Source organism: Mytilus galloprovincialis, chromosome 4 (genome assembly GCF_965363235.1).
Source record: "Mytilus galloprovincialis chromosome 4, xbMytGall1.hap1.1, whole genome shotgun sequence".
Taxonomy (NCBI): domain Eukaryota; kingdom Metazoa; phylum Mollusca; class Bivalvia; order Mytilida; family Mytilidae; genus Mytilus; species Mytilus galloprovincialis.
Genome location: NC_134841.1, coordinates 27,162,606 through 27,180,750, shown reverse-complemented (window position 1 = coordinate 27,180,750; position 18,145 = coordinate 27,162,606). Strand labels below are relative to the sequence as shown.

At 29.3% G+C, this 18,145-nt stretch overlaps 1 protein-coding gene across 2 annotated transcripts in view; it reads right to left on the bottom strand.

The window, feature by feature from the left end:
- Positions 1-1,351: 1,351 nt before the first annotated feature.
- The window catches only part of LOC143071743 (E3 ubiquitin-protein ligase NEDD4-like), a 44,117-nt gene continuing 27,323 nt past the window's right edge, over positions 1,352-18,145 (bottom strand). For both annotated transcript variants that reach the window (XM_076246265.1, XM_076246266.1), the window contains 13 exons: positions 17,584-17,638; positions 16,942-16,994; positions 15,794-15,859; positions 14,788-14,894; positions 14,269-14,391; positions 13,864-13,985; positions 13,295-13,365; positions 10,476-10,571; positions 9,886-9,959; positions 8,375-8,495; positions 7,734-7,841; positions 7,174-7,343; positions 1,352-6,631 (listed from right to left, as the gene is read on the bottom strand). In XM_076246265.1, coding sequence (XP_076102380.1) covers positions 6,529-6,631; positions 7,174-7,343; positions 7,734-7,841; positions 8,375-8,495; positions 9,886-9,959; positions 10,476-10,571; positions 13,295-13,365; positions 13,864-13,985; positions 14,269-14,391; positions 14,788-14,894; positions 15,794-15,859; positions 16,942-16,994; positions 17,584-17,638 — 1,269 coding nt within the window. In that variant the 3' untranslated portion in view covers positions 1,352-6,528. The remainder of the gene's footprint in view (positions 6,632-7,173; positions 7,344-7,733; positions 7,842-8,374; positions 8,496-9,885; positions 9,960-10,475; positions 10,572-13,294; positions 13,366-13,863; positions 13,986-14,268; positions 14,392-14,787; positions 14,895-15,793; positions 15,860-16,941; positions 16,995-17,583; positions 17,639-18,145) is intronic.

The window sequence follows — 18,145 nt, the reverse complement described above, 5'->3', positions numbered from 1 at the left end:
TCATGAAAATGTGTCTGTTAAAGCTTGATTTTGGAATACTCAGGTGTGGATTAGGCAGGTTTCACTGTATATTCAGTGTACAGAATAAATAATCATCAAGCAAGTTACTCTTGCAAGGTTCCTCTGAACTTGACCTCATTTTTATTTGACTGCAAACAAATTTGTGGGTGCATATAATGGTATGATGTTGTCGCTGTTGTTGTCCAAAGATACATTTGGTTTCTGGACAATAACTTTAGATAAGTGAATGGATCTCTATAAAATTTCAAAGAAAGTTCAATACCACTAAAGGAAGGTTGGAATTTATTTTGGGGGTTATGGTACCAACAGTTAAGGAATTTAGGGTAAAAAAACAAGCATATTTGAAGTTTCTAGACAACAACTTGTGTGTTAATGTATGGATCACTCTGAAATTGACCCACAATGTTCTATGTCACACAGGAATTTTCAAATTTTAAAAAAAATTCAAGAAGAAATCTTGAATTGCACAGTATAGCGCAATAGATTTTTGATCTTTTACCACATTAATTTTATGTCAGAAACCTATATTTTGTCAAATATTTGATCACAATCTAAATTCAGACAGTATCAAGCTTGAATATTGTGTCCAAACTTGCCCGAACTGTTCAAGGTTCTGCCTCTGCGGTCGTATCAGGCTACACATAGCAAAGCATATAATTATGATTCATTGGTCATCAATTTTTGTGATTAGATCAGTTTTGCAGATAAAAGGTTAAGTATGTTTGTCATTTTTTAAATAAAGTAGGCCGTTAGTTTTCTCTTTTGATTTTATTAAATTTGTCATTTCCAGGCTCTTTATAGCTGACTATGCAGGATATGTTTTGATCATTGTTGAAGGTTGAACGGTGACCTATAGTTGTTAATAATATCTGTGTCATTTGGTCTCTTGTCGAGAGTTGTCTCATTGGCAATCATACCCCATCTTCTTTTTTATAGCTTGACGTTAGTTTCATGTTTCATTGGGCAGTGCTAAGTGTTTGTGAAATCAGCAGATTCTCCGTTTTGCAACTTCTATTCAAGCATTGTTTTAGTATTTCTCATTTTTATAAGGCTTTACTGCTTTACCTGCTTACTAAAACCCAGATTCTTGAAAGTTGTGTAATCATTCTCTAAAGTTATAAAAGAATCATTCTGTACCATTGGAGTCTTTAAACCATTTTCTATTTTCATTAACAGTACAGGTCCTGTTGAAGGGCAATGAATGATTTGGGTCATCTGACACAATTCTTATACAATTTTTTACTTGGATGGCTGGATGTACAGATTGGAAAGATAATACTATTTTAGGTGGAGTATTATATACATAAAATAAAAAAATAAAGAAACAATATTGAAATTTTAACAAATTTAATTTTTACTTCATTATAGTAAAATCAGTATAAATAGTATAACAAAATTCCTACGACATTGATTATATACATTCTTACAGGAAATCACATGACCGACAGTACACTGCATATATAAATATATATATATCTCATCTGCATTATACAAAGCAAGAAGTCCCAAATGAATGTATAAACATGATTAATTTGGTAGCTTCAAATATTTCTGTGTAAAAAATCACTAGTAATTACCGCTAATCAATCATGTCCATTCTCAATTTAATATTTCCATTAATTGCTTCTATTACAATGATATAGTAAGCACCAACTGTATGCACTACATAAATGTCTGAAGTGAACTAGCCTATGTTGAATTAAGCATATTACAAAGCTAACAACCACTACTATAATATAATCAATATGTGATAATTATCCATATACTGTAAATTATGAAATTATTGAGTGCATGGATTGTTGAGATTTTTTAACAGTGGACAAAAATGCAAGATTAAGATGGATATAAATCATAACAATGCCAATCAAATAGTAACATTGTCTAAAGAGGTATGACTGGATGACAAGATGAGAAATACTTACCATCAATCTAACCTGAATTCATATAATGCATATGACTAATTGAGCAAATCAGATGGCTGCCATGTTTACTCAAGAAATCCTGAATCTAACTAAAGACCAAAAATTTACTAAGTCTACTGCAAACACCATTCCAAAAATGCATAAATCCTGAGTAATCACTGAATGGCTGAAGAAAAGAAAAGACAGAAAACTGGTCTGGTTTATGAAACATAGACTTAAATCAATGGGAATACTTTTTCTTAATTGTCTCCAAATTCAAACTTTTTGGAGTGAATTCTGTTACTAGTTATTATACATACTAATCTTTTTCATATCTATATTAAATATAATGATAATTAATCAACTGTTTATGCAGTTATCTTATTTCTTTGAGCAGTTCCTTAACACCATACATTGGATCCAAGAAAGGCACTTTGAAAAGTCAACTACCATTGGTGTCAAATACTTTTTTGTACAGTGAAATGTACCAGTAAGTGAAATTCTAAAATTTCCTCTACAAGTGGTTACAATATTTTCAAAGTGCTTTCCTCTATACATCAAATATTTTTTGGTGGACAAGTCCTTTTACAATATAATAATTATCATAACATAACTAAAACAAAAAGTTCAAATTTAAAAATCAATCTTAACAGCACCAAACTCATCATAAAAATATTTTAAATGTATATCATAATTTGACAGGAAGGGTACGGCATGTCTAACTTTTTTGAGTTTTCAGTGTGGAAACTATAAAGTAAAATAGATATTGGAGACAATCAAATCTGCACTTGACAGCAGCAACTCTTAAACTTTTTAAAATAATGTTATTACTTATACATTACAAACAGGAAATAATGCATTAGACTTTCAAAAATGTATTAAATTCAAATAATATAAACTGTCATGAATGTTTTGGTGAATTAATGTCATGGCATATCATAAGGTCTTACGAAGGAAAAGTGTCAAACTGAAGGTTAGATTTCTGTTCCTGGTACTGTTCAGACATGTTTGAAATCACATTAGAATAGGTTTTTAGGTGTTGTCTTACTTTCATTTATATAGAGATTTTTTTTACAGTCAATATGGTGCTCATTCCTTAACTTCAACATGTCAGTTCAACTCAGTTTCAGTTGTGGATTTGATGGTTAATAGTAAAAACTAAGAAAAAAATTTACACAAAAATTGCATTAGAGAAGACATTTGGTTTTTACAAGGGTTAAATGTGTTAAATGGTAGTCATTAATCACATGATCATATGATGGTTTTTAACACGTGAATGACAACAAGATCTTTATCTGGTGGATGCTAATCTTATTCTATTTGTAAAACAGACTAATAGGTGTATACACAGCTGTAATGCCATATAGGTGATTTTTACAAAATTGATAAATTGTGAAGCTTGGTCTTAAATTGAGGAGAGCTTATTTTAAGCTTATTCTTTAAAAATTCATTATGAATAAATAAAAGGAGATAAGGGATATGTGTTAAGAAGACAGTAACCCAACAACTTAGTAAAACCAGAAAAGACATCTGTATATTAATTTAATTTAATTGTTTTTATTGTATTTAAATTATATGTATCTTATAATTTCCCTATATATAAGTTGTGTGTTGATAGTAATTCATTACATAATTACATGAAGATGAATTGTGACACTTTATAATACATACATACATGTATAAATAATCTGGGTTTATAAATGACACATTACTTCTGTATAATACACAATCTGATTATATACAATAACAATAACAAAATGTATATACACTGTAAAGATATTGTACAAATATATATAGATTAAAACATGATCAATATGACCCAATTAATGTACCAAAGGGAGATAATTTTAAAAAAACTAATAAAAAGTATATGACTTGAATAACACCAACAGCTAGGCTAAGCATTTTAAAACAACAAGCAAGACGAAAGACAAAATTTAAAGAAAACATATATCTCTGAAGCTAATAGAAAAATGGCTCTCAAAATGATTCAAATAATGTACAAAAGGGAAGTATTTGAGAGAGAAAAAAGACTGATATAAATTGTATGACTTAACCAGCAAGGCTATGCATTATTAAGCACAAAGCAAGATGAAACACTACCATTTTAGAAAGTATATATCTCTGAAGAAGAAACTGAGAAAAGGTTCTTGAGGACACCAATTGACTGAAATAATGCCCCCACTTACTCTTAGCAATCTTCCTATATTTTTACAAGTAACACATTCTCAAAATAGACTGTTAGAACAACACCACAGGTTACTTTCAAATAATATCAACAGGAGTTTAAATTCAACAGTGAAATAAAAAAGAAAAGAATAAGGAAAATAACTGCATGTTTTTTGTTTGTACTCACTGATGAGAATTATAATGCTGATATCATATGTAATGCCTATAATAATCATATACAACATAACAGCAGTACTATTTTGGCAAGATATTAATATTTGAGTAGAAACTCAAACATTTCCATTTTTTGAGAGGCAATATAAATGTGTCTTACCAAAGACAACTCTGATCAGATCCTCTGTACAGTATTACACACATATCACAGATTTATATTACACAGTATGTAATACCGTACAACATCTCATTGAGCTTATTTACACCTTAGAAAGTATATTAATGATAATTATTTACTATCCTATTATACTGTACATCTCTTGTACATGATAGTTGATCAGTAGTGGAAAAATCAAGAATCTTATAAATATACAACTAATATCCACTAATTGTGAATTCATTTACTTCAGTGGGTACCAATTTTCATGGATAAATGAAAACTTTATGAAATCTGTGGTTCCCTTGGATCCTTGAAATTCTTGAAAATTGGTATCCAACAAATAATAATGAGTCCACAGTATATAATATCATGCTTGACATTAATTTTCTAAACACCCAAATAGATAAAGGTATGTAAGTTTAAACTGATATTTGATGGTAATATATTTCATATATACAGGTTGTAATATATCTTTTATTGTCTATAAATTTGTCAACAAAATCTGTGCAGATTATCTGTTAAATAGATTTTCTTAATCTACAATTTCTTTGTGCATAGGTTGTGATATTTAGATTTTGTCAAACCTTACCGGTAATTCTTATAATGCATAGATATTACCAACTTTTTTTACTCATTACATTTTTAAAAAGTTGAAAAATGAAGTGTAATAAATATGATAATTTAATGCCCTCTGTAAATGCCATCAACATTCAATGCACCAACAAACAAACAACATATTCTACAAGTTGTACTTGTATTTCAATTTTTTTAAATAGATAATAATTTTCCATTCACAAAATATTACTATTTGAAAGATCATGTCCATGACTTATATAGTTTAATAAATATTCAAAAATTGAATGAGTGGGATAACTTTAATATCAAATCTGAATATAAATTATTTGTTAAGAATCATTTAATATCCTATGATCAATTTTCAATTCCATTTGATAGCCAGAGATATTATCTAGATATAGCTATATTGTAAGGAAGCCATATATCATGTGAGCAAGTTAAAACCTTCCTTGTTATTCAAATAAATCTGCAATGACGGCTGACTATTCATGAATGATTCAAACTGTTACTGTGAATAAATACTCCTATATATTAGTGTGCTATTGAAGATAACTCTTAGTTATTCATTTGAACTAAATCCCATATGATTTTGAGCATTAAAACAAATCCAGTTTGAATGTCTTAACTGTTGAATAATTATCAAATTTAATTTAAAAATTCAATGAGATATATACTTAAAAATACCTAATAGTTATTTCAATATATTCATATATTTTTTTGGATTGAAATGTCATTCATCCCTGTTTCTCAGCCTTAAGAATTACTCTTTCCCTAATTTATATGAATACTCAATCAACTCACTATTTCAAAATCTAAACAACTACAGATAATTTCATTGTTTATTTATCAGAATAAAAACATTATAATGCCATTTGGTATTCATTGTTTATTTTGTTTTGCACCAATCACAGTTCTGGTGAACGTTTGAAAAAATTACCCAGAATGCTTGAAATCCTTTAAGTGGAAGCTACTACAAAAGGGATAAAACATCCATACCATGAATCGTATCTCTAATTACTGGCCATATTAGTAGAATATTTGGCAACTTTTCACATAGACATCATAAATGATTTTCTTGGAATGCCAAAACTTGAAAACCTTTATATCAGGGACTTTTCTTAATACCCATCGACAATATCAATATTAATTAAAGATTTAGAGCTAATTTCCTAATGCTTGTAGAGTAAAATTTGATTGGATGTTATCCCAATAATAATTGTACAATATACAAACAAAGCAAGCCAGCCAATCAAAGTCTTGCTTAACATGCATTAGGAAATAAGCTCCAAACACATGAGGTAATTATATAGTAATTTTGTAAGAAAGTAAAAGTTAAGTACAAGATCTACAACACAATAAAAGAAGTTATTTGTGATGTAAGTTGTTAATATCACATCCCTATCTTGCTTACTGACTCCATCAACCCAATTATCACATAAAACAAGCCACTAACATGGGAATGGATAGCACTAACAGTACTTAGGGTCAGGTCCCATTGTAATATGTCCTATGGTTATATATATACAGCTAATCCACACCTTCAAAGCCTTCTGTGTTCTCTATCGCTTCTAAAAGTTTCTTCCTTAAGTCATGGTAATCATCGTATGGTGGCAAGTCAATACGGTTAAAGCTATAATGGAAAAAAGAGGATTTTTTAAATATCTGTCAGAGTTGAGTTCAGGGCTACAATTTATAAAAAAAAACATTGTCTGTCTCTTTTGTACTGACTAGCAAGTCAAAATAAAACAGTAAAAGATAATGTAGAACCTTTATTTTAGATACATCTAATATTTTCACTTAAAATTTTCAGATGTTAAGGACTTTCACATGCAATTATTGATTCCCCCCCCCCCCTCTTTTTTACATAGTACAATTTTAAACAAATGATTCTCTACAAATGTATATTTTTCATATGATACAATTCATGTATGTAAAGAAGGTATTAATGTAGATCCATATTGTTTTATTATTCATTGAACTGTGAACCATTCTTGGAACCAGGTATTTAGTTTCATTAATCATTCCCTTATGTTTTTCAAAAATGCCTTTTGAGAAAACAATACTTAACTTCTAATTTTCTCTTAACTTCAGAGCTATTTATAACAAGATATAATACTGATTTACAAAACAAGTAACAAGTCTTTAATTACACTAATGAGATATTAGCCTTACCATGTGTGAGCTCTAGGAAATTGGTTAGGATTGCCCCACTTTTCAATAGTAAATAACTGAGGTCCATTACTGCCATATAACTCTCTAAAACCATTCATTGGAACTCTTGATGTTCCTGTCACAAACTGTAATAATCTGGCACGAGTTTCATTGTTCATGGAGTAAATAGCCTGCAAATGACACATTGAAACAATACATTGTAAATAGGTCAAGGATTCCCAAATACTTATGCTACAATCTATTTTCCTAAATAATACCCAATGCAAAGGTCAAATATAGTGTTCGCTACATTCACACAATATCTTTTTTTTTCTAGGAAGATATGTGTCCTGTCATCTTTAAATTATACAACTACAAATGTTTAATTCCATCTTCTGGTGAGAGGAAACCAAACATATTTACTCAGATCAAAATTCTAAAATTAGCAAGAGCACATCCTCATGCCTATCAGAAGAAACTGTGATGCGAGTATGTTTGAAAAGAAGTTATGAACTAACAGTCCATATAAAGTACACATCTTTTAAAAGCTGTTTAACTTGCCACATAATTTATTAACTTACCTTCCAGAAGTGAAGAATGACTGGATGATTAGGGTTGTATTCTCCTTTGTATGCTGTATTAGACTTCCAATCATTTACATCAATATCTTGTAAACCACACATAAGTAACTACAATAAAGGATAACATGTTATCCCATTACTTTATAGTGTTTCCCATGGAGGAAAATCAAGTTATCAAAAATTACCATTTCAAATCTATAAATAGCACTTGAAATCTATAAGTGTTAATTTATTTTCCACACTATGTTAATGCTACTAGTTGGTTCCTGGGAATTTTATCAGCTTAGTAGTCGGTGCTTCTCCACTGACATGATTTATAACATATATTTCTTAAATTTTCTGTTGTTTACTTAGAAATTGTTAAGAAAATAAGGTCCAAATTTACTCAGGCAAAGATGACTGAAGTTGATTTTTGCTATTCTTTTTTTTTTGTTGCCATTTTAATACAAATTCAGATTATCAATGCGTAGCATCAAACAATTCACATACTTGTTACTACGAAAAAAAGACGGAACATTCTATGACCTGGGTTCTCAGGTGATATGTGACATCTACTGTCAAGTTGTCAACTGACTGATAATAAAAAACACAACAGAAGTCGATTGACAAAAAAATAATTGACAAAATAAAAAATAATGTACCTCTAATTCATTTTCATCAAATATCTGAATCATATCTTTAGGTATAAGAGCATAGAAACCCTTCAGGAAGGCTCCCATTTGTTCACGGATTCTTGATTCAAATCTCCATAGTATAACCAAACTGTAAATAAAGTCATAAATACTATATTCAAACTATTTACATAATGATGAAAACATTTTCAATTTGTTTTTAAAATATAGAGGTACTTTGAACCTAAAACTGATAAATTAGCAAAAACTAACTCTAAATAATGATTTGGTACCATTAAACTTTTAAACCCGCTGCAATTGTTTGCACCTGTCCTAAGTCAGGAATCCGATGTCCAGTAGTTGTCATTTGTTGATATACTGTGGATTCATTTATTTTCGTGGGTATCAGTTTTCGTGGATAGAGAAAAAAAGACGTTTCGTGGTATACGTAAATTCGTGGATTGCTGATTACAACAACAAAAAATTAGATACGTAATTTCGTGGATTTCTTTTTGATTTAGGAGATCATATAACCTCCTTCGTTTGATCAATAATGAAACAAAACAAAAAAGAAGGAATTCATTGAAAAAGTTTTGAATTGTCAAAATCTGGTCATTCTAGGTTAAAGTGTTCATTGATAACTTCGATTACAATAATGGACAGAGACAACTAATTATTTGTTTGTTTTACAATTTATAAATTCTTGTCTGAATTCTATAAGGCATTCAAAACTTTATGATTGAAAGCTCATTTCCCTAATCACGATATAATAAACAGTGATATAAGTATAAGGTGTGAAATAAATGTTTCTGTCATAAACAATATTACCTACGGGCAATATCCCTGTACTTAATCCTATTGATTTTTAATCACTGGTAAACCAAACTATGACACGGTAATTAACAACTTGCAGTTATTTTCCATGAACAGTTTTAATCAATTTTAAAAAGTAAATTATCACTGATATTCGATATATTTATTATAATGATTTAATCAAAATACTTGTATCTTCTTTCAATAAAAAACATGTGTTATGTTACAATGTTTATCGCTAGTCAACACTATACTAGAACTGCATAACATAACCGGAAATAAACATCTGACTCCATACACATTTCTCTGGATTATTCTTCGTTGAATTCTTAAATTCGTGGTTCGCTGTGACCCACGAAACCCACAAAAATTGGTATACCACGATTAAAAATGAATCTACGGTAGTTCATAAGTGTTTCTCTTTTTTTATATAGATTAGATCATTGATTTTCCTGTTTGAAAGGTTTAACACTAGTAATGTTTAGGGCCCTTTATAGCTTGCTGTTCGATGTGAGCCAAGGCTCTGTGTTGAAGATTGTACTTTGACCTATAATGGTTAACTTTTATTAATTGTGACTTTGATGGACAATTGTCTCATTGGCACTCATACCACATCTTCTTATATATATCTAAGTATAATTTGTTGATAGATGCATTATCAAACATTTAGGATATTTTTTTAACGTCAAATCACATTTTATAAGTATCTAGAAAGAAATGATACTTACTGAATATATTCAAGTTTATTTTGATCTGTTACTACAATGTTTGCTCCATCAGGCTTTAATTCTCTTTCCGTCACCTGTAAAAGTCATGTTCTCAGATGTTTAAATACTATGACATTATAACATATCATAAGTATTTTTTTCCAAACATGTTTATATAAAATTGTATTAGAAGTATAGTAATTCTTTGTAACAAGATTTTGTCAAATAAGAAAAAATGCCTACTCAATTCACCACATTATTTTAGATGAATGTTATTTTTTGTTTGGATGTTTTAAACACAATTGATACTTGACCAATCAAATGTTTATAAATCATTTTGTATTATTAAATACTTGTCTGTTTAAATCATCAAAAAGAAGTATAAGATAAAAAAAAAAAAAAAGAGAATATTAAATATATTTAAGAATAAAAGAAGAATTTGTCAGAGGACAAGAATGCACCACTATTATTGTATTGGAATTTATTCAAAGAAATAAATTTCTAGCATGGAAAGCACAAAGATAATAACTCACTAATATATATCTATGTGTACAGTATTGGCATTTGAATTTTATGAAGGCTTTTTTAATAGATATTGATATTAAACCTACCTCTCCAAAATAGTCCTCTTCAACAGAAAATCTTAGGTCCAAATCTATCGGATCATTATCTTTGATCCAACATAATGAATTATAATATTCTGAATCCTACAATATAGACATGGTAAACATTTATACAAATACGATGTTAGGTCACTTTCTCTTCAAACTGAGTGATGAATTTGTGAAAGGTTTAGTTCATAGCTAATACAAGGTTGTTAGTGTGACGCAAATGCAGTGTAATGAAATCCAATTCCAGAGATTGACTTTGATTTTTCTTGACACTATTTGGAGGTCAAACTACAAGTTATCTAGAACACTAAACTTAACATAAACAGTCATAGTAGTCTGTTGGTATTTATGTATTATTGTCATTTTGTTTATTTTCTCAGACTTCTCTTGAACTGAGTTTTACTGTGTGTATTGTTATGCATTTACTTTTTTTTCATTGGCTAGAAGTATAGGGGGAGGTTGAGATCTCAAAAAACATGTTTAACCCCGCCGCAATTTTGTTCCTGTCCCAAGTCAGAAGCCTCTGACCTTTGTTAGTCTGGTATGATTTTGAATTTTAGTTTCTTGTGTATAATTGGGAGTTTAGTATGACGTCCATTATCATTGAACTAGTTATCTAGAACACTAAACTTAAAATAAACAGTCATACTCAATTTATACACCTTTAATGAAGTAAAAGATGTTCTCATTTAACCATTGATGTTAGAATAGAATATGTAAACCAGATGCTCCGCAGGGCGCAGCTATATACGACCGCAGAGGTTGAACCCTGAACAGTTGGGGCAAGTATTGACACAACATTTAAGCTGGATTCAGCTCAAAATTTGGATTGTGATTAAATAGTTGACACAGCATAGGTTTCTGACACAGAATGAATGTGGTCTAATGAACTTAAAATATTTTTTTTGCCTTTGAGCAATTCACTATGCTGTTGAATATTAATCCTCTCAAAAAAATGTTTGAAGAAATTTTCTTTTTATTTATGAAATCTGAAATGAGAAAAATTTAACCCCCCCCTTTTTTTTTCACATCCTCTTTTCCCTTTTTCCAAAACTTATCTCAATTCAAATTCCTAATGGAGTTTGCAACAATAGCTACTCATTTAAATACATCATAAAATATTAAAATGTAAAATAAAGTGCTTGTTATCACTGAATGGTAAAGATTATTTTAATTTATCAGTTGGTAGCAAAAAGTGAATATACATTGTATATTGTATATAACAAAGATTTAAGTTGATTCTGGACAAAGAAAGATAACTCCAATTAAAAAAAAATCTTGCTATTGCACAATATTTTGCAATTACATATTTCTTGCTTACTATTCTGGACAAAGAAAGATAACTCTAATTAAAAAAAAATTTGATATTTCACAATATTGTGCAATTAGATATTTCTTGCCATTGCGCAATACTGTGCAATTGAAAAGACTTGCTATTACACAATACTTAATATAATAATTTTAGATCCTGATTTGGACCAACTTGAAAACTGGGCCCATAATAAAAAATCTAAGTACATTTTTTGATTCAGCATATCAAAGAACTTCAAGATTTCAATTTTTGTTAAAATCAGACTAAGTTTAATTTTGGACCCTTTGGACTTTAGTGTAGACCAATTTGAAAACAGGACCAAAAATGAAGAATCTACATACACAGTTAGATTTGGAATATCAAAGAACCCCATTTATTCAATTTTTGATGAAATCAAACAAAGTTTAATTTTGGACCCCGATTTGGACCAACTTGAAAACTGGGCCAATAATCAAGAATCTAAGTACATTTTTAGATTCAGCATATCAAAGAACCTAACTGATTCATTTTTTGTCAAAATCAAACTAAGTTTAATTTTGGACCCTTTGGACCTTAATGTAGACCAATTTGAAAACGGGACCAAAAGTTAAGAATCTACATACACAGTCATGACAGTTAGATTCAGCATATCAAAGAACCCCAATTATTCAATTTTGATGAAATCAAACAAAAGTTTAATTTTGGACCCTTTGGGCCCCTTATTATGTTGGGACCAAAACTCCCAAAATCATTACCAACCTTTCTTTTATGGTCATAAACCTTGTGTTTAAATTTCATAGATTTCTATTTACTTATACTAACGTTATGGTGCGAAAACCAAGAAAAATGCTTATTTGGGTCCCTTTTTGGCCCCTAATTCCTAAACTGTTGGGACCTAAACTCCCAAAATCAATACCAACCTTCCTTTTGTAGTCATTAACATTGTGTTTAAATTTCATTGATTTCTATTTACTTAAACTAATGTTATTGTGCGAAAACCAAGAATAATGCTTATTTGGGCCCTTTTTTGGCCCCTAATTCCTAAACTGTTGAGACCAAAACTCCCAAAATCAATCCCAACCGTTCTTTTGTGGTCATAAACCTTGTGTCAAAATTTCATAGATTTCTATTAACTTAAACTAAAGTTATAGTGTGAAAACCAAGAAAATGCTTATTTGGGCCCTTTTTGGCCCCTAATTCCTAAAATGTTGGGACCAAAACTCCCAAAATCAATACCAACCTTCCTTTTGTGGTCATAAACCTTGTGTTAAAATTTCATAGATTTCCATTCACTTTTACTAAAGTTAGAGTGCGAAAACTAAAAGTATTCGGACGCCGGACGACGACGACGACGACGACGACGACGACGACGACGCAGACGCCAACGTGATAGCAATATACGACGAAAATTTTTTCAAAATTTGCGGTCGTATAAAAATAACAGTGACACTTTTTAACTGCTTTAGAGATGTAAAATATGTCCTGATTTAACAATCGATGAAAAAATGTGTTTAACAGTGACACTTACCACAGATTCCATATCTGGTAATAACATTGTTTTTCCTAACATCATTTTGTAAAAAGGTCTAATGAAAAATCCTGTAGGAAAAAAAAAGGCATAACGTAATTTCAAGAGATGAAACAGCTGGTATGTCAGTTCTCAGATTTTATGAAGGCCCCACAAATGTATTTCCTCTTAAAAATAGACTATTCTTTAATGTCAAATTGAATGATCATCTTAAAACAAATAACAAATTATAGTTACATTACATTTATGTTTTATTACAATACATTATTATGATTGGCAATCCTGCATCAATCTGACATTAACCTTCATTTCAAAATGAAATGTAACATTCATGATGACACGAGCTGCCACAAAAAAGTGCACAGGTAAATAAAGAAAAAAAATTATGGTGTTTTTATGATCCTAGTACAAAAATTGAGTTAAAAGTATTGAATGCTTCTTTTATTAATTTTATAAGGTTGTAAAAGCATTAACCGTGGGCACATTTTAAAAAAGTAACGCTTCTGCTCTTCACACACAAAGGGGAGATGACTGCATGTTTTACATATTAACAATTTCTTAGTACTTACCATCTAATAATTTGCCATGATAAACTGCCATTCCTGCTACTTTTCCAATGAATTCAAAATATTTTAAATGTTCCTCGTTAAATAATCCAGATAAAGGATTAATCTGTAATGTGTAATTATCTCTGAAATATAAACAAAACTTATTTTTATACTGTGACAGACCAACTTTGAAAACATGACAAAAGGAGCTAGTTTACGAATAGTAACTTTTTAGCACACAAATTAAGACATCCAAAGGTCAATATGCATCTTTCAACAATAGCAAATATCTTTTCAATTTGTCAAGTTTTGAAAATTTGTGAATAATAATATTGACTTTAAAGATCTGCCATGAACACCTCATTCTTAAATGAAAAATTAATTTAATACATTTTGTAAGAAGGCTGGTTTAATGTGTATACTTACGTTGCAGAATTTTCAAATAATCCATAAAAAGGATTAAACATTTCTTTAGACAATAAATAAAACCATTCTCTAGCTACACCACCATAATCTAATCCTACTTCACCTTCAAATTCTATCCACAACCTGAAAAAAGTACAATCAACTGAAAAAAGTACAATCAAATTTATTTTTCAAGTCAGGTTACATATACAAAATATCAAATTGATAATCATTTATGCTACAGAAGACATCATTAAAACTTTTGCAATAAGATCTAAATATTTGACTATCAGTGTGTCACAATAATCTAATTATCATTTACTCACAATTCATTTAAATATCAATCCCCTACATAGGCAATGTCCTTTCACAAATGTAGGAGGTTAGGGTTTCTAATCAAGCATGTGCCATTTAGAAATTAGAATAAACACTGGTTGGCTTGAGTTCAAATATTTGCCACTGGCTGTTACGATGCCATAGTGATATTTAATTAACCTTAAGATATAGTATGATATGAAAATGAAACTCTGGAATTCTTACCTCGCCTTTAAGAAATCTATTCTTTTAATGCTTGAAATTACTCTAAAAGAATCTTCAAATATTCTTTCTCTTGTTACTTTTATATCTATCTTGTTAGGTATATTTTGCTGAAATATAAAGAATATTTTATAACACATATACATGGTTCTAATCAGATTTAGAAATAATGTGGTATGACAATACAACAAAGTGTGATTCTTGGTTAATTAAGACCAACATTTCTAACATTTTGTTATAAATAAATTTGGTGTATTTACTGTCTTCTGATTGGTTAAAATAATTAGCTTTATTTTCAATGTTATCAATTTTTATGGCGACACGCCCACTCTAACGTTGTGTATTCATCACAAACATCTGTGTACGTTGTTATTCGTATTAATATATATCTTTGAGCCTTATTTTTGATAGAAATTTATTTATAATGAATGGCAATAATTTATTTTGAATTTATTGAACCATAAAATTAATTTTTGACTCTTCACATTTAACATAATCCGCTTCGCGGATTATTCATTGTGAAGAGTCAAAAATTAATTTTATGGTTCAATAAATTCAAAATAAATAACAGCCATTCATTAATTGGTTTGAGGAAGTGCATGTCATTGGTCCATCACTTTAAAATTGTCAGTGTTATACATTCTTCATACCTAAATGGTATCAAGTTATACCGATTTCACTATTTATTTGTCTTCTTTTTTTAAAATTTAAAATACTTCTAACATAATCTCTACTTGCTAGCATTACTTAGCTATTATCTGAAGTACTTACTAGATTCATTTGGTATTATATCAAGTATATATGGATGTATTACTTTATGATCTGATTAACTTAATGGTTTCCTAAGGTATTTTCTGAAGACTGAAGTATCGCAGTATTAATAAAATTTGATTGACTATCAACTGAATTTCATACTGTTTCCTCAGAATTTATCTAAACAATTACTTATCTGAATACTTACTGGTTTTCTGAGCTATTATCTTAAGTGCTTACTTATCTGAGTACTTACTGGTTTCCTAAGTTTTGACCTGAAGTAATCATGTTTTCTTTTGTAGTCTCTAGAATATGGAACAGCCTATAAAACAAAGCCAATAAATTATAATTAGTATTTTTCAAACATATCAATTTACAATAACATACTGTTTTTGTTGGTTAACTCTTCAAAAGTATTATAAAGACTTCAAATAATACATGCATTGCAAATTTTTGTCAATAAATCATCTGTTTTCAAGTTTTGATGTATCATAATTTTCTTGTATTTATGTCAGGGTGTTGCTTCAAGGACCACAACTGAAGGGCATAAGATACAGTTTTGATCCCGTATTTACATTTTGATAAAAATTTACATATAGACTTTTTCTTACCTGATTAAATCAAATATGTAATAAAAAATAAACCTTCATGTGCTACTTTTTGAGTTAAATGAGGTCGAAATTTTGTATATTTGCCCAAAATTCGGATTTGTGGCCGTATTTTCCCTTTCTAAAGAAAAACATAACTTTTTTGTTTTAAAAGATAAACACAAATTGTTTTTTGTTAAATAGTTTTTAATTTCTGTATTTTATAAGTATCCTAAAAATTTATACATTTTTAATTCAGAAATAACTCATATTTATCAAATGTTCATGAATGTAGAAAAAAACGTAATTTTTTGCTGTATATTTGTCAAATTTAAAAAAATTGCACTATTTACGTTTTCATGAAAATTGGTACACATGATCTTCTCGCGTAATCAAACCAAATGGCATTTTAAAAAAGAGGGGTCCATGAACTCATTTTTGAGTTAAATAAGCTTTTGAGTTAAATAAGCTTGAATGATAAAAATCAGTGGAAAACTGAATCTTTTCCCGATAAGTCATAGTTTGACGTCACGAAAAAAAAAATTTACGTTAACAACGTCATTACCTCCCCTGTAACTGTATCATATGCCCTTAACAGCACCATTTTCAAATGCAAATGAGTTAATCACACCAATACTTGGTAAAAATTAAAAACCTATTTTTCTTTCAAAGATGGAGAAATAAATGTTACTACATTTATATTGTCAGCCCTTCTATTTAAAAAAATAATAATCAGTATGTTGTATGTTTTTAATGTGAGAGGTATTCTTGATAAAGAATCAAAACATTACTAGTATTTTATGTAATAAATACTTACAGGCCCACCTAATTTTTTTAATCTGGGATCTTCCCATTGTGTTGTTTTATTGTCTGTAAAAAAAATAAACATTTCATTGCACACAATCACTTCAAATATACAATGAGAAAATGAACTTGCATAGCATTGGTAAGTTTTTATTATGAAAGATTTACATCTATTATAGGTTTGTGAGGACCAATCCAGTCTGTTTTACATACACAGTATAGTAACACTTTTTTTGTTTTATTTTGTGAATGTTTAATAGATGTTTTGAATCTATCCATTTTTTTATTATGTCATTTTTAAATATCTTGTCTAATTACCAAGAAAATTGCTATCCTATGCCTGGTACTTTTATTATTTTCAACCACAAACCTATATATCTTTAGGAAATATGCAGAAAATAAATATTTTTAAAAGATTAGATTTTGCTGTGTTTATATCTCAGTATTACAATAACTTCTATTTTAATTGTTTGATTTAAATAGTAAATTTTCATCTATTGATCAACAGTTTCACATAAATCCATTTCAAGTGTTCATATTGAATTTTTATTGCATGATGAATATGCAAGCTCTTAATGAACTTTATCTTGTATTTCTACACTATCAAACTGTTTAATTGGGGACATAACACTTCAAACAGGTCAATATTACTTACTGTGGTTTATATAAAACACTCTACCATCTGCATGGGTTCTCTCTTCCCAACTAGGCTGCAACATAAAACATCAAAAGATTAATGACATATAACATAAAAAAAATATGTATATGAGAAAAGAAAAATCATGACAAATTACACATGAATAAAATATCATTGCATCACAAAGAACAATGAACTTGACCTATTACATAAAGAACATTTTAGCATGATGTGTTACCCAAAGAACACTACATCATGACATGTTACCTGAAGAACAATACATCATGACATGTTACCAAAAGAACAATACATCATGACATGTTACCCAAAGAACAGTACATCATGACATGTTACCCAAAGAACAGTACATCATGACATGTTACCAAAAGAACAGTACATCATGACATGTTACCAAAAGAACAATACATCATGACATGTTACCCAAAGAACAGTACATCATGACATGTTACCCAAAGAACAGTACATCATGACATGTTACCAAAAGAACAATACATCATATCTTGTTACCCAATGTAAACTATAGCATGAAGTGTTAAAGAACAGTTTAGCTTGATGTGTT